Raw genomic sequence first — 23,671 nt, forward strand, 5'->3', positions numbered from 1 at the left:
ACAGCAGTGAGGAGAGACGCTGATAGAGGAGCACAAACTCGAGTAAAAGGGGGTTGAACCGAGGACGTGTGGTTTCTTGGAAAAGTGGCATCTGTGTGAGGAAGGCGATTCTTGTGCTGGTCATCAGTCGCTCTGGACTTCATACAACCACCGACTCTGTCGCTCTGTTAATCGGGATTCTTACCTGCTCACCAAGTTCCTAAAACCATGAGGACAAACGTATGGATTTACCACGCTCTGGTGTGTGTTGTGGTCACTATATTGGACACAGGTAAGACATGAAAACCTAACTTTTTTCATTTTAAAATAAAATGTAAGAAAATGACACTGAAGAATAAAAAGCAGAAATGGTTTGGATAGATGAGTGGGCAAGAAGAATAACGCTCCTGTTTCTCATATATTTGAAATTGGATTCTGTCAGTCAGGACTTGATTTAAAGCAGCTTACAACAACAACGAGTACTTTTCTGTGTAAACATTATTCGTTTTTAATTGCAGATTGTGACAGTGAATGGCACTGACTGAGGTTCACAAGTCCTGTCTTGCACTGATTTGGCTCACTGTTTGATGCCTTCTGTGGCAAAATTGTTAAGAGTACTGTTTGTGAGTGAGTGAGTCTGTTTGAACTGACTTGACTGAATTAATTGTGAAATGAATCTGCTCGAGGCTGTTTTTTGAAGATCAGGGAAAGTCACCAAACATTTAATGTACGCTGAAACTGTAAATTAAAATAATTGCTCATCAAACTGCACCTCCTTGTATGAGCCCATTGAAACCTGGACGTCCCGCTATTTCAGTGTGCCACTGGGTCTATTAGGCAGTAATGAAATGGATCTAAAGAAGACAAGTATAATTAATGGATTTAAATAGTTTTATTCAATGAGTAGAAAGTTTCCTCAATAAAGACATGTGCCGTGCAATTCCAGCTGCCTGAAGGTACAAACCAGTGCCAAAGCCCTTGGTTTTTGAAGTACATCTGCTGATGTTACTGCTTTGTCATTAAACTTTTTATATAGGTCATGGTCAATTCAGTAATAGACACTCCTGCATCTGCTGAACTGATGCCAGCTGCTGAGAGGATGCAGAGCATGTCTTGTAATGTAATGTTGCAGCGCAGCTCAGGGGTGCACACACGACCATCTCGCAGTACATTGGTGGCTACAGACGCTAGACAGAAGAGACCATCCCGGCTTTTACATCCACCCCACTCCCCCCCGCTGACATGTCACTGAGTAAAGCACCGAATCCTGTAGTTACCACCTCCGAGGGGGTGCCGACCCTGACCTCTGACCGACCTGAAATTGGGGAAAGTAAAAACCTGGACGTTGGTATTTGTGCATCTGTCCCGGTAGAGAGATAGAAAAGAGGTGTGCGTGTGAGAGTGTGTGTGTATGTGTGTGTGTTAGAGAGCGTGAGGGAGAGGGATGGGGTGGGGTGGTAACATCTGGCTGCTGAGCCCAGTCCCACATTTTGCGCTCTCTGAAGCAGATGTAATGTCTGCTTAATTCCCAGACAGAGGCGCACCTTTAACCTGCTACCTTCCTGTTCTTCATACAAGTTTTCCTCCACACTGCCTTAAAATGGATAACTTTTGTGAATATTAATATTACTTTTCTGACAGTTTGTCACCCTCAGGAAAGCCTGGCTAAACTACTTATCCAGCTGACACTTAAAAGAGTGGAAGTGTCTGAGGAAGGTCAGAGTGTTGGCTGTTCCTCTCCTATCTACATTTTCAAGCCTAACCAGACATTGTTCCTTTAAGCTATCGCTGCCTCCTCTCATTAAATATCATCCCTCTTGTACTCGCCCTCTGAGCACCTTTTATTATAATCTCCCAACTTCAGCAAATGCTCAGAATTTGGAGATAGCAGCAGTCTGACTGCGAGGAGAGGAAGAGACTAAGTGAAATCTAATTGAGCAGCCTGGCCAGACATCAGGGCTGGAACAACACTGTGATGAGTGCCAGATGTGGTCCAGCAGAGCCCAAACATTAATAACACGCCCTCCCCAAAAACCATTTTCAACCACGAGGAGCCTCTAAACGCTCCACAGTTTACAGTATCTTAAGTACACACACAACGTCTTGTGTCGGGTCTTGGCACAGGAGCATGTAGCTGTAACTCGGTAGCATGAGATTTTCCTGTTTGATTTATATCGCACTTGCCCCTAATTATAAACGGAAAACTATTGTAACTAAACACATAATGCATCTAAAGATCCTGCTGTTGCCGTTAGAAATAGCACTTACAGTGGAGCTCCATTCTACTGAAAGATGGGCTCTTAACTTTTTCCAGTGGGTAAAAATGAATGATTTGTACCACGTAGGATTTAGACTTAAAATATGGTTTTGTCCTGCTTTTGAACCCACTTGGATCTCTTATACATTATGCTATGTCTTTGCAATGACATAATTCTCTTTATGATGTACTTCTTCCAAAGAAATGTCTCTCAACAAAGGCCTATAAATTAAACAATGAATTATAATCTGTCCTTTTGACAGTTTTGCATTTCTCTACACATACTGTTTATGTTTTTTAGTATGTGTTGGATGCCAGTAGTTCAGAGGTTGTACATAAAACATAAACACATAAAAGTTTATTGTCAGTAGAGATGATGAGCGATGTTAAAGCTTTCCCAAGCAACAGGAATTCTGATTGCATCTTGTTTTGTTCCCTTAAAAAAATAAATGTCACCCTTGGTGCTCAAAATGAAAAGGAAGAAACTAAATGTCACTGTAGTTAAACAGCAGGGATTCTAATAAGACTTTCATGATGGTTAAGGAGTCATGAATGCAAGTTATTGCAATGGATTTCTGTAGGAATCACGGATAGCCATTAAATTTATCAACAGTAACATAAAACTGTAGCATAACAAATGCCATGAAGTAGTAAAACTGCTGAAAAAAGCAAAGAGTTTTGGCCCTTTCTGAAAGCAGTAAAATATGAGATGTGCTTTCATGAGCATCAAATCTCCAACTGCGGCACTGGAGCCTGTTGGATGGACATCATTTTGTTCTCTTGGCTGTCCTCGCAGATCAGCACCCACTCTGCATTTCTCAGGCAGCTACCCAGGTTTGAGGCACGAGAGGTGTGTGTGTGTTGGGGTGGGGTGGGGGGTGTGGGGTATTTTAGCTTGGGCTTTGATCCTGGACGCCCTTCATGCCAGCATTTCTGACACATGAACTAGTCTGCTGCCTCTCACAAAGCGCAGCTGAAGCAGGATCTGAGGAAAAGTTCTCTCAAGAGCTGCAGAGCGGTGGAGGCTTGAAGAGGTTATGGTGCGTTGCGCAAGGATGCTTCAGCGGGGCAAACACCGAGTTCGACGTGTGACAGCGGAACAGTTAAATTGTTCCTCCTCTTCTGCCGTGGCAGAACCCCCGAAACCGTTGTCCGTGCTTCTCGCTGTTCCAAAAGTCAAACCATCAGGAGGAAACTCAAGGAAATGTTCTCATCGCTTTGACAAGTTCGTCTTCATCCCCAGCGCCTTGACAACAGCAGAGAAACATTTGGCCATGTCTTCCACTATTTGAGTAATGTTCAATGTTTTGTCAGTGAAGAGGAGATGGAATAATTCCACATGGTTTCTGAGGATTGTTTGCCTTTACTTGATAGCTGACAGTGTAGGACAGGAAACAAGGGAAATTGGTCATCTAAGGGGTTAAAGATACTGTACATGGACAATATCACACTATAGCCATCAAATATGGGCTTGATTACCATCAGCAAAGTCAGAATCATACAGCCAACTCCCCTATGAAGTGAACCCTGCATGAGGCCCATGTCCTTCCAGCCTAGAAGTCTAATGGCTGTATCAAAACATACAGATACAGTAGGTGTGCTTATGTTGTGTTCTTCTGTACTTGCAGGTTCCTGTAGAAGGACTCATCAGTCATTACAGAGGTATGAGAAGACTGAGAACCACATGCTGGTTTGCACAGACTGTCCTCAGCCCCCTTTGATACGAAGCAGCCGATCGCAGGAGCACTGCGCCCGCAAGTGCAAGAAGGTCAAGAAAAACTTCAACTGCAGGTGAGTTACGCTTTCTTTCTCTGTCTCTGAAGCCCTATGGCCACACTCCTTTTACTTCTCCCCTGTATGGACTCAGTATTTATATATTTTTGTTGTTTATCATTTGGTCATCTACTTCCTGTGTGCTCCGTGCAGGGCTTTCAACTTTCAGAGGCACAACAGGAAATGCCACTTGCTTCCCTTTGACCGTTTTACCCACGGTGTGAAGAAAGAGGCCAACGTCAACTTCACTTTGTATGAAAAAAAAGGTGAATGCTGTCATTTTTCTCTGTGTTTTTTTTTCTTCATGAGAACATTCAGGTGCAGGGAGGGATTTACATGGGCAGATTGTTTGCCAGTGATTGCTGGTTGTGCTAAAGGTCTCTGGGTCTCTCTGTTGACACAATAAAAGCCAACCACCTCCCCACCCCCCACCCCCATCTCCCTTCTCTCCCTGCTGTTTCATCACGCCAGTGGGATTAGTCGCATGCATAAACATGCAGCAGACATAAGTGGAGTGTAAACAAAAAAATTCATTGTTTACAGTCAGAGCGCAGAGACTTTCTCAAGCGCAGGGCCGTGGAATCTAGCACTTTAGAATTTACTGCAAAATTTACCGGAACACCCCCCCCCCCCACCCCCCCCCCACCCCCGGTGACATTTAATGAACTTCAGGGAGTTGTCTGTTTTGAGAATAACACACAAGCTGGGACATACTAAAACACATGCTGTAAAAAGTCAGATTGACCATACATGGATATATATACTCCAGGCGGTTGAGGCAGCGATAGCAAATCAACATTTAATTGCTCGAGCGCTGTATAAATTGGCGCACGACGAGTACACAGGGACAGTTTATATCAAAGTGAAAACATGAATGGATGTTTTCAAATGCTTTTTATTCCTTTGCTCTTTCTCAGATTATATAAGGGAGTGTATCGTCGGCACCAAGGACAACTACAGAGGGAGGAGGTCTTGGACAAAGTCAAACATCACTTGCCAAGCTTGGTCAGATAATAACATCAATGAACACACGTAAGTCCTCTCCTTTGACTAAAAAAAACAAAAAAGTGCATATTTAGGTGGGAATATGGGGCTGTTCATGAGAAGAGGCTCACTCGTCACCTTGAGCGTGCAGCGCCTTGCTCAGCAGCACGTCAGCAGTTGTTTTTAGGGAGGAGAAGGTGTTAATTATTCATTTCCCTTGTCCACATTCCTGCAGCCTTCAATACCAGCATCTCTAATCTTTAGGGCTCCACCACCATCCTGGATGCTCCCTCTCTATTTCTCCGTGCCTGATATTGAACAGGCCCCTGCAGCTGATTTACTGATCTTCAGACCATCCCCTTGCACCTAAGGGGGTTAAGGGAAGGTGGAGGTTCTGAGATGTTTGAACGTTTATCCAGAGTTAAGTCAGATTTCTTTCAACACATGCAGGGATGTCCTCCCCGATGAGTTTTTTTTTTTTTTTGCTACACCATGGGCCATCAGATATATCCCAAATATGTGTTTTTCCCCCCATCTACAAAAGAGGCAAGATCAGTGACTTTGCAAAGATGGTCCTGTGCCAGCATCTCATTAGCGGCGCTCATTAGTTACAAAATATTTTTACTGCGATGGGGAGATGGAGGGAGGTGGGGTTGACAGAGACACAGTAATAAGAGTTTGAAGAAGTACAGAGGGGAGGTCGAACGAAAGAAAGAAAGCACAAGGATTTATGGACTGAAGTCATGTTCTGTCTGTTGTCCAGCTGAGCTCACAAAGCCACAGACATACTTAGAGAAAATACAAGTTCAGTGATCTCCCGCAATTAAAACACATTACAGTGTCAGTCCCCATCCTCTCCTCTTTTTTTCTCTCCTATCCTAAAGCTGCCCCCCCCCCAGTCCTTCAGTTCTTCACGTTGGGAGTCCTTCGTCATTGTTTATTTGACACAAGGTTTCAGTCTCGGCAAATGTAGCGTCCAACAACAGCGCCCCGGCTTGTCAACAACTTTTTTTTATTTTCAATGGGTCAAAGGGAGCTTTGCTTAAGGGAGATTTAGTGCCACTGTGAGGTTACCTAACATGGGACTGTCCCGCTGTTTGAGAATTACCACCATAATGAGCCACGCACCATTTGAGTTTCAGGTAACTATTATTTTCATGCTTGACCGATCACCGTGGGGCAGGGGTGATTTCTCAGGAGGTTCCCTTCCAGGAATGGGACTTCCACCTGTTGTCTATATTTAGTGTTTGAACTGAGGCTCTGAAAGAAGTGTGTACTGATGTCCAGCCAAGCGCAGAGAAAGGAATGGAATGGAAAATTTCTGTTCGTAATTAATAATAATAGATAACATCGCAGTCATTTATTCATTCCCACAGAGACATTCATTTATTTTTCTACACATTTCCACTGGGAGGTCAGTTAGCGCGCTTAGCTAAAGAAACACACCCCTGCTGCTTGGATTTAATGTTTTGCTTAAAGGAAAAGACATTATGTGAAAAAAGCTTATTCGCTTTCATGCTGAGAGTTAAATGACTCTCACGTCTGTGTGGTAAGTTTGGAAGCTTACACCAACAGCCAGTTAGATTAGCAGAAAGGCTGCTAGCATGGCACATCTGATGCCAACTGGCTGCTGAGTGAAGTTAAACTAAACTTAGCTAAGCTAACAGTCTCCTGGCTGTTTTTTCCTCTTTAACAGACAAAAATTAGAGTGCTATTGATTTTCTTGTCTAACTCTCAGCAAAAATGTGAACCAGTGTGTTTCCCAAAATTTCAAACTCTTCCTTTCAGGACACTTCAGCAGTTTTCAGATGTCAGCTGTCGCGCTCTGCTTCCAAAAATCCTTATTTATGTCTTAAGATTCATAAAGTCCCTGCTTTCCTACTTTAATCTCTGAATACTTTATTCCTTTGGATGCTGCAGCAGTGACGCATGACCACGTTTGTTCCACACTCACCAGGTGCATGTTGCTAGACATTTTGCAGCAGTTACTTCAGGTCTAGATTTCATCTTTAGTGATATCCAAAATCTAGCCAATATGTGTAGCCGGGTCCAGAGAGCAAAGCATGTGTGCGCAGTGTCTGCCTGTGCTCCGATGGGAACAGACTTTGGCAAGGAGATGAATAACTGGCCAACATCTGTTAGCACAACATCATTATGGCTAACTTGCTCCCATGCCACGGCCTTTTACGGACTCTCACCAGATGCAGCCCTTTTTTTGTGACGTGAGGAACCTTGTAATTCCATTTATGAATTAAGGACAGTGTAGTATGATAGAAATATATTGAGCTTGTGAGTTACACACAACAGATGTGAGTTTTGGCGCTTGGAGGCCTGCTGCTTTGGAGGGGAGCAAGTGTTTTGTTTTAGTTAAATGAGAAAGTGAAATGTTGGTGTTAGACTTAACCCTGTTATATTTTGACACTTGCAGGTATTACTACATGGTTAGAAGATCTTCCCCTTCTTTCTCATTTGCACCCTCTCTCCCCCTCTCTCCATCTCTATCTTTTTTTAGCCAAGTTAGATGCCTCAGCTTTCCTCTACTTCTGGGTTGAATGATGTTGTGCATTAGTGTAGAAGCCTTGCGTAAGCCCCAGGGCACGGAGGGGAGCGCAGAGCAAAGTCTCCCAAGAAAAGAGTCATTGCCTGGGGTAGAATGTTCAGACAAGCTGCTGAAGGGAGGGTGGACTCTGGTTCTTTTTCTTTGTCTTTTTTTTTCTTCTCTTGCACATGTTTTCTCTTTTTACATCATCAGTTAAACACAAAGCTCCCACCGTTCTGCTTACTCCATCCTGCTCACTTGTTTCTTTTTACCCTTCCCCTATGCCCATAACTTTTTCTCCCATCTTCCCTCTCTGTGTCTCCCTGGGTGGGAGGGGGAATGTGGTCAGCACAGATCATGGGGTGCTGACATGCCAGCTTTTCATTATCCTGCCCTGACAGAAGACAAATTTCACACACTGTCCATTTAGTACAGAGGGGTGGGGGTGAGGGTGGGGGGTGTGCTCCCTACTGTTGCACCCCATATGTTCAGACCAGACAGGTTCCTTTTCTTACAGCCTTACAGTTGCTTGTTCACACTGACGTGATGCAGCAGTTGACAGAGAGGGATTAGGTTTAAACGTGTTCAGGGGCTGCCAGCAGACGACCTGCTCGGGCTGCTCCAAGTGGCTCGTAGCATTGTTCTGTGCTGTTTGCGGTCACTGTGCTGTGACAGAGTCTGGCTGCTTCGCACATGAGGGAGCTGGGATGTGGTAGGAATCAGTAAGGCAGTCATGCAAAAGGTGCAAACCTGGAGGGGAGAGACATATTGATGACTTGCTTTGCATACGGTTGCAATGACAGTGTAACCTGGTCACACTGTAGGCGCTATCACTTCTCAGCATGAAGCTTACATCCTAATGTAAATGCCTTTTAAATTTATTTGGTTTGTTACTGAGAGCATTAGCAGGCAGGTACAGTACTGTATATATTACCGGAGGAGCCGAGTGTGCAAGTACTCCCTAAAATTTATTTATACAGCTCACAGTATCAGTTAACACTTTCAATAATGCCTGTCTACTCCCTTGTAGGTTTTATCCTGATAGGTACCCAATGCAAGACCTGAGGGAGAACTTCTGTCGGAATCCCAACAACGATCCTGGTGGTCCTTGGTGCTACACCACTGACCCCAACGTACGAGCTGAGGAGTGTGGATTACCACAGTGCTCAGAGGGTAAGACCCTGCAAAAACATTACCACTGGACAATAAAATTCACCCAGAGTAACGCAGGTTCATGTCAGAAAGCAAAACTGACAGGTGATTGAGCATTTAATTAATGTTTATGTGGTTTATTTCTCTCTAAATGTCATCATTTTTGTTTGCATTCATTACTAGAGAAAGGATTTCGATAAATGTTGTTTCTTTGTTGACAGAAGTCTGTATGTTGTGTAATGGGGAGGATTACCAGGGCAAAATGGACCATACAGAGAGCGGCAAGGAGTGCCAGCGATGGGACTCAGCGAGGCCTCACAAACACAACTTCCAGCCCAAAAAGTAAGCCGCAAAGCCAATAATCGCCTACTAACCTTTCTCATGGACAGCACCAGCACACGCCCATGACAGATGCTTAAAGAAATGACGCTAATACCCGAGAGAAGTAGACCTCACCAGTTGTTATGACTTACATCTATCCCTCTTAATTCTTTTCTTTCCTCCCCGTATCCTCTCTGTTTCCTCTCTCAGGTATCGGGACAAAGATTTAAAAGACAACTACTGTCGTAACCCAGATAATCGACTCCGTCCCTGGTGCTACACCATGGATCCCAAAACTCCGTGGGAGTACTGCAACATCACTGTGTGTGGTATGGACCTATGCACTGTATATACTCATATCTAGGGCTTGGGCTTTGCGGACAAACTCTTCCAACAAATCATCAGAAGACTAAATTATTGTCATACTCTGATTTATGACTCTTATGTTGCCAGTTTTTCTCAATGTCATGTACCCATAACCTTATAACAGTATGTGTCACGCAGTCCAGAATTTATTGTCAGATTCAAAAGTGGTCATAGCATTGGGGATCCCTTGCTTGGTTTTTGGACAGACAGATGGAGGTTTAGCGCTACCAGCAAGTGGTTTGGAGTGCGCCACAGGGGTTTGTTAACATACAGGACTTTTGTGGTTTTAGGGTACTTGCGGTCAGCTGAGTATAAAAGCTCCCCCTCTCCCCTGCAGAGTCTCGTAAGACTTTTGTTTACCCGCCTGGGTGTTTCATGTGGTGCTTGGCTTAGAATCCCCTTACCTCAACAAGGGAGTGTAAATAGGTTGTTTGTTAATGGGAGAGTCTGACATCAGAGAGCCAGAAGTGTTTTACTGAGACCACTCACAGATGACAAGGGGCTATAAAGCGGAGGAGTACAATAGAGGCTACTATGCCTAGATGCGTCACATAGCCATCGGAAGGTTTAATAGTCGTTTCAGTGGTGTGAACATTGTTTTTAAAATCATGACATATATGGACAAGGCCAAAACAATTGCAGATGCTTCCGTGCAGGGCTCATGGGGTCAGTGGATGGTGTGAAGAGCATGAAAACCCAACTGAAAACTTGTGGGGAGTTTTTGGACTGACGTGTTAGACCAACACTCTCCACCCCCATCGTCACAACACCAAAAGATGGAATATCTTTTGAAAGAATGGCGTTTGATCCCTACAGTAGAGTTCCAGAGACTTGCAGAATCATTGCCAAGGAGCAGTGAAGCAGTTCTGCAGGCTTGTGGTAACCCAACACCTTACTAAAAAACTCTATGTTGGGTTTCCTTGTCACTGATAAGAATATTATTGCTGAAAGAACTAGTCGATTGTCAGATAACGGCAACAATTGACGCGATCAATCATAAAAAGCAATCTACAGATTAAACATAAGGTAAATAATCATTAGTTGAACCCCTAATGTAATTAATAGATTTTTGAGTGTGATAAGGGCATAAATAATGTAACTCGACTGGACTCTATTACATTTGGCAGATTCTGGCAGAGCTGTAGTCTAGATAACTTTTGCCTTCATACACAGTATAAAAGACAGAGGCAAAGGAAAAAGGATGGATGCCAAAAACAGGTCACACCTTTGGAGAATTTGGTCCTTTTTTTGTTTGTTTTTTTGAAAGCACATTGAAATATTCCCACATGCTCACCCACAAACACAGAGAGCATCTCCCTTTGTCTCTGTCAGACACATACACACATGCACTTTACAGTACATGTTATGATTTACAGCCAGGGCAGGGGATCTGCATTTGTCCAGATGTGTGTATCCCTCAATGCCTGCCCTCGGTAAGATAAAAACCACTGACCTGTGCTACGCAGAGCACACAAGACACTGGCATGCGTTACATCAAGCCAAAGAATCCCTCTTTTCCGCCCGCCTTCTCGTTTCTGCCTCAAAACATTCCCTTTCCTCCTCCATCTTCTCCAATCTCATTTGTCAAAGGCTAAAGAAACAGAGACAGAAATCCGGAGGGGAGAAGTCGCTCCCTATGTACTGCTATTCCTGCTCTGCTGCAAAGCAGAATCCCATCTGAAGATGTTTGGAATAGTTTTCCGGTGGATAAAGTTGCCCCAGCCAGACTGGGGTTGGATGTGATATCTTTGGTTGGGCTGAAATAAACAAATTCACCAGAAACAGAATTTTGTTTTGTTTTATGGGGAGGCAAAGATGTGTTCCCAAACATGATCAAGATCCAGTTTTTTTCTTAAACAACCTGTGACATTGTGTGCTGTCAGCAAGTTAAATAACTGCATACTGTCATGGATGTCCCTACGTGCAAGAATGTGGGGCACCGGTGTTATGAATACACAGAAAGTTTCCTATCGCAGTTGAAATGAGGAGGGGGGGGCTGCTACTGTTTTTGATCATCTGTCTCTAGGTTAAACATGACACATTCTTCTGGGGATTAATATCTCCCGCCTTCTCTCCCTCCCTCATTCCTGCCTTCAGTTTTTGCATCTTGCTTGCTTTAGCAAAATTGTTCTTTGCCTTCTTTCTCATACTTACACTCGCAATAACAATGTTCTTTTTTTTCTTTGCCAGAGTCGGAGTCCAGTGAGGACACAGATGTCAATGTAACAACATCCTGTGTCCAGGGAAGGGGCACAGATTACAGAGGCACAATGAATGTCACTCCTGAGGGTGTGACATGTCAGCGCTGGGACTCTCAGTTCCCCCATAACCACTCATTTCTTCCTCAGAACTTCAAATGCAAGTGAGTAATGCTTGTGTCATGGCTCCTGACAGCATTGGATTCAGTTCTTTCTCTGTGCTATATCAAGGAGGTGATTTGTACATTTTGTGAGTCTTACTGTTGAAATGCCAAAAGTAGACGTGATAAAAGTGACACTAAAAAATTGATAGCCTGGCTGTACAAAACACAGTCACCAGCACCATCATTTAAATTGTAGTTTGTGTGTGTGTTACAGAGACCTCAGAGAGAACTACTGCCGTAACCCTGACGGTGCAGATTACCCATGGTGCTTCACTACAGACCCTAATCAGAGGACAGCCAACTGCACCCACATCCCCAGGTGTGATGCTGAGGCCACACAGAAAATAGGTAAATTACTGAACAACTGCAGTTTTATAGGAGCAGCTTGACATTTTTGGGAAATATAGTTATAGTTTTTGAATTGTGGTTTTGTATATATTGTAAAAGGAGGATTTTGTCACCTTTGATCAGAGTCAGGCTAGCTGTTTCCCCATATTCATGCTAAGCTAAGCTTAGCTAAACATATGCTGGCGCTAGCTACATAATTACCATTCAGACAAGAGTTTGGTATCAATCCTCTCATCTGACTCTCTAGAAAACAAATACATGTATTTCCCAAAATGTCTAACTATTCCTTTAAGCCTACAAAGCCTTTTCACAGTCCCAGCTTCACCACCACAATGGCAAATTACTATGTAATTCATTTCTTGAATACAGTAATTTGATTGAAATGCTGCACTACAGATGCTTGAAAAGACATGTCACGTTTTTGCAAATTGGAACTCAACACAGACACTTTACATATTGCTCCCGTAGGACTGGGCCACTTGGCAGTGTGCTGCCCAGTGAATTCCATTTCATGGAAGAACAAAAACACCAGACTTTGGCAATAGTCCTCACTGTCATTTCCCATGTTTCTCTGCTTTTTATTTCAGAGGACCACACATGTCAAAATGCAGCCAGTCACTTAGTCACTATAGGCTCTCCTCTGATTCTGTTTAAGACATAAGATATCATAAGGTTTAAATTTTCTATTACATTTGAGAACCGCCAGTTACACAGGGGCCCTTGACATTAAATAAATCCATACCACAAAGAGAAGCATACACCCAATCCCTTCTTTGTCTCTGCACATGCACGAGTGTGCGTGTACGTGTTTGAGAAAGTGCTGGGCTCAGTAGTTCTGTGTGCTCCTGAGAATACTTACCAAGGTGGTCGAAAATGACTTTATCCTGTTTTTCCTCAGAGTGTTACAAAGACAACGGAGAGACATACCGGGGCAGTTTATCAATAACTCGTTCTGGGATTCCCTGTGCAGACTGGTCACATCACATAAACAGGTAACACAGTCATTTATTCTGTATTTAAATTGGTTTTGTTGCCCTTCCTGCTAATTCCCAGCCAGGGTTTTCTAGAGGGGCTGACATTCTTTTCAGCTCAGTTGATGAGTGTTTGTTGACAACTTAGCTCCCATTGCCTTGTGAAAATCCCTTTCATACGAATGAAGCTAAGCAGTGAAAACAAACAGCGAGAGGAAATCAGGGGTTCCTTAGGGGTCAATTCGCAGCTCAATTATTATTCATCTAACTGACGAGAGGAAACCCTGGGGTGACCCATCCTGACAGAGGGGCTGCCAACTACAGGGCTGTTGCTTCATGCTGAAGTCAGGCTGTTGGAATTACTTAATTTATAGGAATTTTAAAAGCCAAAATGGCACAGACAGATGGACATGTTCCAGAGCTGACCCCTGACCCCAGGAAGTGCTTTCTGAGAAAAGTAGATCAAAGCCAATCAGCTCCCTCACGTAGACTGCAGCCAGCAAGTCTACCCTGCTCAAGGTTAAGGGTCATCCCAGGAAAAACTGCTGAGAGCCACAGCTTGTTTAACATTCTCCTGGGAAATGGAATTATCTTCACCTCCTGACAAATTGTTGTCTATCGCTTAGCATTATTTTTACCCAGTAATTGCTTTTCAGGGATATTTTAGAATTCTTAGAAAATTATGTTTAACTCCTGTAGAGCCAAGTGGAACACGATTAGACGTGAATTCCTACAAATCGGGAGCACAACCAAATTGTTCCATGGAGGATGTGGCTCCTACTGGTCTGAGCCCTGCTGAATGCTTAGAGTGCATACTTTCATACTCCCATGAGCACTCTTCACAAAACTCTGTGTTTCCTTCTACGGGCTCAGTGCAGCGAATGCAGAGGATTCATTGCACTATAGAAAAGCTGGAGTCAGACTTTCCAGGCATACCATGGTTACTTACATTGTGTATGTACTGTATGTGCATAACAGTGCATGTGCGACTCCATGTATGCACAAGTTTGGGTGTTTTTAGAGTGCGAGAGTGTGCAGGAATCTCAATGAGACATGGACCGGTGTTAGTTCTGATACACTGTGTGCAAAATAACAAATGGAACATGAGAACCTGTATTTGTGTGTTTTACAGTGGGGATTCTCACTCTACAGTATCCCATGTAGGGCTGGAGAAGAACTACTGCCGGAACCCAGACCGGGACAAACATGGCCCCTGGTGTTACACCAATCCAAACAACCGCTTGGCCTGGGACTACTGCAAACTGAAACACTGTGAGTGGCTTAAATAACCTTGTCCCCTCATATGTCCATCTCTGTAAAAGAAGATACATCTGTATTATATCAGCCATAAATGTTAGCAGAGTCTTAGTTCACCATAGAAGAAGGGCTGTAAATGATGCTCATCATAGTGTACAGTTTTTGTGACCCATAAAGAAGTAGACTGAAATTATACACTTTCTTGCTGAGAGAAAATCAATGCTGTTCTCATGTCTGTATGGTTAATATGCTGTTAGAGGTAGCAACTTATTAGCTTAGGGTTAGCAGAAAGGGTCAAAACACCTGTGAAACCACAACAAACATTTGTATAGATTAAACATGCTCATTAGTGAGCTTCTTTAGAGGTGGTAATACAAGGATTTTGTTACCTTTGGAAAGAACAAAGCAAACTGTCCTCCCTCGTTTTCAGTCTTTTCAAAGCTAAGCTAATGGACTGTTGGCGCTAGCTTCGTATTTACCAGACAGACATGACAGTGGTGTCGATCTTCTCACCTAACTCTGCAAAAAAACGCAAAAAAGCATAGTTCCCAAAATGCCGAACTGTTACTTTAAGATTAAGATGGAGAGTGTTTCAGAACAAGATCAGAAGTTAAAAAAAAAAACTGCCTTAGATGCTAGAGCTAGAAGCTTGTCGTGAAAATTAGTGTGTTTGTTTTGAAGTGTTTGTTGGTACAAGTGAAAAATGCACAGGCTATAAAACTTAAAATGTTGTCCTTGCAAGCAGCAAACAGTTTGCTACATTTCCTGGTGTGTGTTTAATCTCAGCTGTGAGAGTTTAATCCTAAAACATAGAGAATGTGTCTTTCCATCTGTGTTTTTGTTCTGACCCTGGATCTCTGTTTCGGTGGCACTTCTGAAAGCACAGCACCTCTTCTGCTGCCAAGAAAGATGCAAATGATTCCAGTATGCATGCACATGTACAAGCAGGGAGAAGTAGAAATGTGAGCGATGTGGAGAAAAGAATTTGCAGACTGTTTGAAGCTCAGTGCGTTTTCACACCTGTGGGCACCTGGCTAATTGCTGCAGAAAGCAGGTGTGGATTGTTGGCTTTGGAAAGTTCCAAAAATTGGCACTGTGCAGACACCTGAGAGCAGCTTTTCACCACTTTGCTCATGATATACTCGCTTTTAAAGATGTGACACATGAAAGCTACTCCACGTGTCCTGCATGCTGTTCAAGTGAATCTTTTATGTCCTCAGAAATTAAGACTGCTTGTCTGCAACATGCGATTAAGTCCATGAACAGAGGGGATGGTGCAGTATGTCAGGATGTGAAGCAGGTCAGGAAAAGAAACTAATAGAGCTTGTTGAGGCAGTGCTAAACATTCAAAATAAATTAAACTCTTAAAGTGTCCCAGTGTATACATTTATATATTTAGGTCATGCAAGTTCTCATGGAAGTTATCCTAGGGCAGTTTGGTCCTGATTAGCCCCCTTGACTTCTTTAAACCTCCAGGTATACACAGAATACAGAGACAAGTATGTGAACAGTGCCACTCAGTTCCCAGCTGCTTGTCTGTGTATATACACTGGTTAAGAAAAAAGAAACAAGTAATTCACGAGCCTTTCAGACTGTCCAAACAGCACCTCTGAGAGAACATCTATCAGCATTTAGTATATAGAAGACGACAGTGTTGGTGTATGGGTAAAGTACAATGAAATAACATAATTGATTTAGCTCTGCGGCCTTTATTGTCCCATAATTTTTATTTTATACTGCTCGGCTGGTGGCTTACGTAATGTGTTAGCCGTGGTTTTGTCCAATTGGCCGAGAATACGTGATGCCCAAACAGCAAACAGATGCAGGTCTCTGCTGCCATCCTTTTATTTGAGAAAACAGACTTAAGCAGCTAGACCCAACATTTTCTTTGGCTGCTTTCAATCAGGTCGCATTCAAGAGCCTCTTTTGAATGGCTGCACAGTAATTTCTATAATGTAAAACATGTCTTCTGTGAAGTTTTTGAGGTCTTGAGCAAATTTATTTTCTGCGGTTGCTAACTGATATAGTGGCCAACAGTGATTCCGATTCCAAATTTAAGTCTTGGTTAAGTAAAGAAAGGTTTTTTTTCAGTCAAGTTTCATGCTTTTTGTGTCAGTGGTCGGAGTTCTGAATTATTTCTGTTGCTCCTCCGTCTCCTCTTACTGGTGTGCTTCTCTTTATGTCTATCAGGTGAATCAGCTACAGTGGCTCCTCAACCAAACAGTGAGTATTATTTTTGCTTATCTGGCTTTCCTTCTTCTTCCTCCTCCTCCTATCACTAATCTCATCCCATTTCCTTTAACTTTATATCGAATCCGTCTGTTGTCATTTACCTAACTAAACAAATCATATTTTGTGGTTGTCTTTTGAAACCTTTTCCCCTTGAAATGCAAATAATACATCCATCTAACATACAGTATCAAAAATATCTCCTTGTTTAGCTGTAACCAGACCCAAGATATCATGCTTCGTGCATATAAACACCAGAATAGTTGGAGGACATCAAGTGCGTGGTACAGATGGCAGCTGGGTTGTAAGCATCCAAAGAGAGTAAGTGATCTTATTTCTTTGTGTTTTTACAGAACCTCCTTTACTCCCTCTTTATGCTAACCTCGGCAATGAATAAAATCATCTTAAATTTTCATAGGAAGGCTCATTTGTGTGGTGGCTCTTTGATCAGAGAAGACTGGGTTTTGACAGACCAACAGTGCTTCACCTCCTGGTAATACTCCACCTTTTGATACAGTCCCCTTCTGAAACGTATCCCTTTTATTCTGTCTGACCTACCTTCACCAAATCCTTTTCTCGTTAACCTCTTCCATTTACAGTACCTATCACTCAAACATGTGTCTTTCAATAATGTTTAAAGTGAAGATGCAGGCTGGATCCTGTTTACTGGGACTTCCCCTCTCCCAGACAGGCCTGACCTGAGATATGGAACAAAACAGTTTTGAACTGGAGATCTGTTTAACTTCTGCAGTTGTCAGAGCCACTCATATACTGTACATATAGTATCTCTGTCATCTGCAGCAGTGGCTTTAATGAAAGCCTCCCTATCTCTGTAGTAATGTACAGTACTCTAAGTATTACATATGGTGTAGATCAGCAGCATTTAGCTGATACATTAAGGTGCAGTGTGTGTAGCGGAGTGAGTCCCAGGTAGCCTGAAACTTTGCCTTTTTTCTTCCTATTTTGTGTTTGGTTTGTGTTTTTGCAATATGCAAAGAGGTGATTATATATATATATATATATTATATATATATATATATATATATATATATATATATATGTACATTTAATACAATATAAATCATTTCTGAAGACCCTGTGCTTTGATGAATACTGAAATGACCATGTGCAATATAATAACACTGATTATTGTGCTGCAGTGCAATTATCAGTATTATTATCTGTTATTATATGGTCTTACTTTTAAACAATCCCAATACATGTCTTAGGATTGTTTAAAAGTAAAACCACTGTGGTTCCTTAATGAATCAATCTTATCAAATTAGTTTAATTGCTGGTCAGTTAAATCGTTCTCTGGGAGTGGCAGCCCACTCTACAGTTAACAAAACTGTAGGTTTCTATCTTACACTGGTCCTTGTGGTCATCAGTGTTCCAGACCTCAGGGATTACAGTGTGCAGGTCGGTCTGCGCCACCTCAATGAGTCCTCAAGCCACCCGAGACTGCACATCTCTCGTCTGATTTGTGGCCCAGAAGGATCCAACCTGGTTATGCTGAAACTAGCAGAGTAAGTTTCCATCTACACACAAGCTTTTCACTGATGATTAGGATCCTAATATTAGGGCAGAACATGTGCTATGGAAAACTTTGTCCATCTTAATGTTTTCCTCACTCCCATGCAGTCAAATTTTAGTAATCTTTTAGTAAGTTTTTTTGTTCAAGTATTGTGATAAGAAAGGCTATTTATTCATCTGCATACAGTATGTTTTGTAAAATGACTAGAATTGATTGACTGTTATGTTTGTTCTAGTCCTGCTCCTGTGTCTGAGGGTGCCTCCACTATTCATCTACCAGTGACAGACTGTCACATCACCGAAGGCACCAACTGCACCATGTATGGATGGGGGGAAACCAAAAGTACTGCCTTCTTCCACCAATATGTCATGCCACATTTCATTATTCACACACGGTGGATATGTGTAACCTTTAACACTCACTGGTTTGTGCGTTCTTCTCAGATACAGGATATGATGAGGCGTTGAACACTGTGACCATGCCTATGGTCGACAATGACATGTGTTCACAAATCAAAGGGGATGCCGGGGAAAGCAGAATATGTGCTGGCGGCAAGAGAGGAGAGGGTGTGTGTGATGTAAGTATCACAAATCAGTGTCTATTTCATGGATACACCATGAATGTACAGTACTTAAAAGGGTATTCACTCAAATAACAAATATCATGGAAACATCTAGAAATCTATTTTTCTTTGGAACTACTTTCTGCTGAAGAAATAGTCCCAATGAAAATGGTTAACATCAAAGTTTGTGGATTATCTTGAGAAACTGTGACTTTTAAAGGAGCTATTTGTAAGTTTTGCTATTGCTACATAGCCAACTTTAGCATTTAGTTGTTTACTTAGCAGTCTAGAAGAAACGTTGTGAGTTCAGCATCAAACTTCATTCCTTCGGTCACCAAGAGCTCTCTCCAGTGGTTTAAAACAAAGGCTTGGTTTAAAGCCAGCCTGTCTCGTTGCATTCCAAGGTCACTCTAACTTAGCTACTGCTTAGGTTTTTGTATTGTAAATGCAGTGATTGCTAAAGAGCTTGTCAAGCAGCCATCACCTCACCATAAGAAACCATGTTCGGCAAACAAGAACATATACAGTAGTGTAGTATAATCACTGTTGATGTGGTATCTGATGTATCACTCTATCCTTTTCTTGCAGAAAGACAATGGTGGTCCATTGGTCTGTCAGGAACATGAGCGCAAAGTAATCATCGGTGTGAGCATCCAAAGGACAAAATGTGCCTCATCGCAGCCTGCACTTTTTGTTAATGTTGCTTTCTACTCAGAGTGGATATATAAGGTGTTCAAACTTTACCCCAGTTTGGAGAGGAACTAAAAAAAAATGTGGTGTGAAAATCAGCTCCGTACAGGACTGTACCACAGCCTGTGAGAGGAGGGGCAGCTTTGGGCCAGAAAATTCCAAGACTTCTCCAGCATGGATCACGGGGGAGAAATTCAGAAAATCACCTTGCGGAAAGTGGCCATTTTGGGATTTTGTGGCTGAATTTGTCATTTTGCGGAGAGGACAGAGATGAGTGATTGAAGACTGGATGTAATGAAATGGAATCTCATCCATTCTTCTACTTTGCGAATGAAGATGTGCAGGTTGTTAGCCTTAATATGATTTTTACAACCAAAGTCTCGGGCACATGGACGGCATACTAAGTGTATTTTGACATGTTCAGAGTTTCTGAAGCCATGCAAACAAAGACAATGAGAATGACACCTGTGACTCAGTATTATCTCCTGGAATATACTTGAATATGGACAGAACCCAGATCCCCATTGGATACCACTCAAGGTAGCCTTCTGTGACTGGGATTTCTCTCTTTTTTTCCCTAATGTGTTGAGCTGGACTGCAAAACATGTCTTTTTACCTCCAACACAAGTGATGTGGATGAACAGAAATGGTGTTCAGTAACGTCTACAAATATACCAGTTTGGTCATAAGTTTTAGGATACCTACAAATATCACAGAAACTAAAAAATATCCAACAAGTAAATGTGGTTATACCAAAAAGGAAGAAAATTAGAACATTAGAAAGTCATTATAAATGCAGTATTAGTCTGTAAATCCAAACCCGTAAGTCCAGCAAAGGTTAAAAGTTGACTTCAGATATATGAGTAGTCAAGCATATAGAATACACTATTGCTGCTTGAAAAGTTAAATGCAGCAGTCTTGGCAAACCATTCAGTGCTAATTGTGTGCAGTAGCTGGACTACCTTTTCCCCAGTTAGCTGTAACTGTTAGTTTCCCCCGTGAGAGGGTCTAAGTAGGACTGAGCGAACTGCTCAAAATCTTATGCTAATATTTGAGGCATGAGAGAGAGAAGAGCCATGCCAAATATAACATGGTTATTTGGTCTCCAGTTTGGAGGGAACTGTGGCCCCTGGCGGGCTGTGTGTGGTCAGTAGGATATTTTATACTTTTTTTTTAATTTCATGGAAAGTGACTCCGTATGTACATAACTGCAGATTTATTGAGAATGTTTCTGCCGTGCTGTAAGATTTTATAGGTCTTATAGATCTGGAATATTTTTGGTTCACTTAGTAACATCAGAATGGCTTCTTCCTGCCTCTGATTATGTTTAATATTTAAAGAAACCAGTAGCTTGTAAGCAGTATTTAGGTATATTTATTTTTTTAATTAGCAGAAGACATTGCAGATAAATCCAAATTTTGGTATGAAACTTGTTTTTTGTTTCTTTTATTCTGAGAGTAATTAAAGACCACATAATGACTGGGTGCATGTTTGACTCCCAGGTTAAAGCCACAGAAACATAAAACAGCATGCCCTGGACAGTCTGTGTTATACATCAAACTTAACTTTGTTTGTGTTTTTCTGCCCAAGGGTAAAATTATTTGAGCTAAAATAAAACCATCAATAAGGAACAAACCACTACAGATGTTATGAAATCATTGGCTTGCTGTCGGCCACTTTTGATCAAGTAAATGAGCATTGGTCTATTATTAATATGACTGATGTTTCTTTAAAGGTGCTATATGTAGGTTTTTGCTATCCCTACATAGCCATTGTTAGCATTTACGCCTATATACTTATCACTCCAGATGAAATGCTGCAAGAACAGCATCAAACTTCTTGCGCCTAGTCACCAAGAGCTGTCTCCAGCAGTCAAAACCAACACCAATGTTACCTGTTGTTTTGCTGCTCTTTCTATCACTTTTCTTCTGCTGAAGTTAGCCAACCAGCTAGCCCTGGTAATACCACCTTGCAATAGTAAGTCACTGTAATGTCCAGTTTGCCCTCAGCCCAACATGAGAGGATGGAGAGGCAGACTTACCCAGAGGGCTTATTCTGACCTCCTGTCATGTAAATGTAATGATGGCTGAAGTCAACAGGTGTTGATGCTAACACTGGCTATATAGTGATAGCAAATACTTACATATAGTAACTTTAAAGTCAGATCAACACTTTCTGATTAGGGATAAGCTGTAGTGAGATTCTCTGTTTACCAGAACGTTTGACTAGTCAAAACTTGATTATAGCCTTAAATGCCCTAAATGATGCTCCAGTGTCCCATTCAATGACAGTTGTTAATAGAGAATTTAAGTGTGAAATTCTAGTCTCAGCTCTAGGATAACAAGATGGTACAACCAAATTCAGGAATCTTCTAATTGCATTGCACAAGTTACAGCCAAGGCTGAAGTCTGTGAAGCAGTAATTTAAAAGGATGCATCATTAAAAGTGACTGATTAAATAGGTGAAACCAAATACCAAATATTCTCACTTATGTGGCAGATCATATAACTGTGTTGTAAATTGATCAGTTCTCATCAATCTCAGTCAACCACACTCTTATGGAGTTGTAACTGTTATTTAATTTACCTTTATGTAAATAGCCTTGTGCCTTCTGTAAATTACAGTTTGTAATTTTTGTAAATATCATACTTAAGTATTTTTACTTCATGATCATTCTGTTTATATGTTTGTATAATGTAAACTAAATATAACAGCTGCTATTTTGTGTTAGTGAATCGTTTTATATCTATGACCTTTTCTTTTTTAGCCTTTGTATTATTCCTATTTTAATAAACAACTTGACATCACATTTGGTTGTATTCTGTTTCTCTCTTCCTTTCCTTTGGCATTTTCCCCTGTGTGATATGTTGTAGGGAAAATGCCAGCAACACACTCAGAATCTGTTTACTCACTTTTTGGCAGTTTACTCCCCACTGCTTTACTCAGAGCAGCGAATTCTAGTGCATGATAAATATTCTGAAGTGGTGAAAAGCAACAGAGGTCATCCATACAACCACTGAAGAAGATAAATAATAACATCCCTTAAGAAACATTTGGACAACAAATTTGGACATCCCAGACTAAGTGATATACAGTTGAACTTGGATAAGCTTTCCAGCAAATGTGAAACTTTTTGTTGCTCAATATGAGATAAGATATACTTTATGCTCCAAATGTAAGATTAATGTGTGTGTCAAATTATTATGTTGAGGTAAAAACTGTTTTCTGTCATTTTGTTGACAGAATTCGTGGTAACCAGTGGTAGAGGAAGTACTCAGATCTTTTCCTTAAGTATAAGAAGCATGCCAAAGTACTGCATCAAAATCCATGGAGTAAAAGGATGTACTGTACACGCATACTATGATTATCAAAATGGTCTTAAAGTATCAAAAGTTATTTTGCATTCCTGTGACTGATATGTTATTGTGTATATATATATATATATATATATATATATATATATATATATATATATAGTATTTCATACATGCTTCTAAGTTGCATTTTACTTTTGTAGTGTGTCAGTGTGAAGCTAGTTTAGTCCACTTCTTCCCAACTTGGGGTCCTGCCCTTCCAAAGGGTCTCAAGATAAATCTGAAGGATCGTGAGATAATGATTATAAAAGAAGGAAAAACAAAGTTCTGCTAGACAAATATGTATTCATTTTTGGACATTTTTCTAACCAGTTATTTTGTGAAATGTTAGATAATGAACACTATGCCCTGATTGGACATGGCTTTTTTGTAGGGGGTTAAAAGCATAAAGGCTAAGAACCACTGGTTACAATGAATACAATACATATTGTATTCATATGTATGAATGGGTTGTACTTTATAAACTAATTGATTTTTTTAATTGTATAATCCTAATTTGTAAAGTAACTAGTAACCATTGCTGCCAAATACTAGTGGAGTAAGTGCGTAAGTACAATACTTGAATAAATGTACTTAGTACCACAATTGGTAGCCCATAGACCACCATCAGAAAGACTTAAGTTGGCCTCAATCTTTGTAGGATAGGGAGAGTCATATTCCTGTTTCATTAATGGAACAAAAGCAATTCAGAAGGATCATTCACAGCAGAAGAAATCACAAGACAAACACACACACTGTCATAACAGTGTTAAATTCTAACAGGTCATTTTGCCAGTAGGCCACTTCCATGCTGCTGACCAAGCTGTTTGCCTTCTGATCCCAACCTTTCCCCCCAGTGACCAATTATCAAGAAACTCAGAGCCTTACTGTCTCTTTGCTGTAGTAAAGGGATATAAAGGAATTCGATGCTTCTGCTCTGTTGCAGTCATAAAAACTGATACCGAGCAGAGCAGATATCAGATCGTGTTTAGAC

The 23,671-nt window shown here is 41.5% G+C and overlaps 1 protein-coding gene across 2 annotated transcripts; it reads left to right on the forward strand.

Annotated features, from left to right (window-relative positions):
- Positions 1-22,131, forward strand: hgfa (hepatocyte growth factor a). Of its 2 annotated transcripts, none has more exons than XM_018670994.2 (18): positions 1-271; positions 3,865-4,027; positions 4,163-4,275; positions 4,927-5,041; positions 8,563-8,705; positions 8,906-9,026; positions 9,216-9,334; positions 11,562-11,733; positions 11,930-12,081; positions 12,980-13,073; positions 14,185-14,324; positions 16,500-16,532; positions 16,751-16,859; positions 16,957-17,031; positions 17,927-18,064; positions 18,308-18,414; positions 18,516-18,649; positions 19,223-22,131. In XM_018670994.2, exons 1-18 carry the CDS (start codon positions 208-210, stop codon positions 19,397-19,399), a joined length of 2,169 nt encoding a protein of 722 aa, XP_018526510.1. In that variant the 5' UTR covers positions 1-207; the 3' UTR covers positions 19,400-22,131. The 2 variants fall into 2 exon arrangements, with proteins under 2 accessions (XP_018526510.1, XP_018526512.1); XM_018670996.2 differs by having other exon boundaries at positions 11,948-12,081.
- Positions 22,132-23,671: the final 1,540 nt, after the last annotated feature.

This window comes from Lates calcarifer, linkage group LG18 (genome assembly GCF_001640805.2).
Source record: "Lates calcarifer isolate ASB-BC8 linkage group LG18, TLL_Latcal_v3, whole genome shotgun sequence".
Taxonomy (NCBI): domain Eukaryota; kingdom Metazoa; phylum Chordata; class Actinopteri; family Centropomidae; genus Lates; species Lates calcarifer.

Excerpts from the sequence above, each read along its gene's own strand:
- hgfa (XM_018670994.2), top strand. The coding sequence starts at position 208 with ATGAGGACAAACGTATGGATTTACCACGCTCTGGTGTGTGTTGTGGTC. Across the intron at positions 272-3,864 it reads GGTCACTATATTGGACACAG|GTTCCTGTAGAAGGACTCAT; the intron begins GTAAGACATGAA and ends CTGTACTTGCAG. Across the intron at positions 4,028-4,162 it reads AAGAAAAACTTCAACTGCAG|GGCTTTCAACTTTCAGAGGC; the intron begins GTGAGTTACGCT and ends TGCTCCGTGCAG.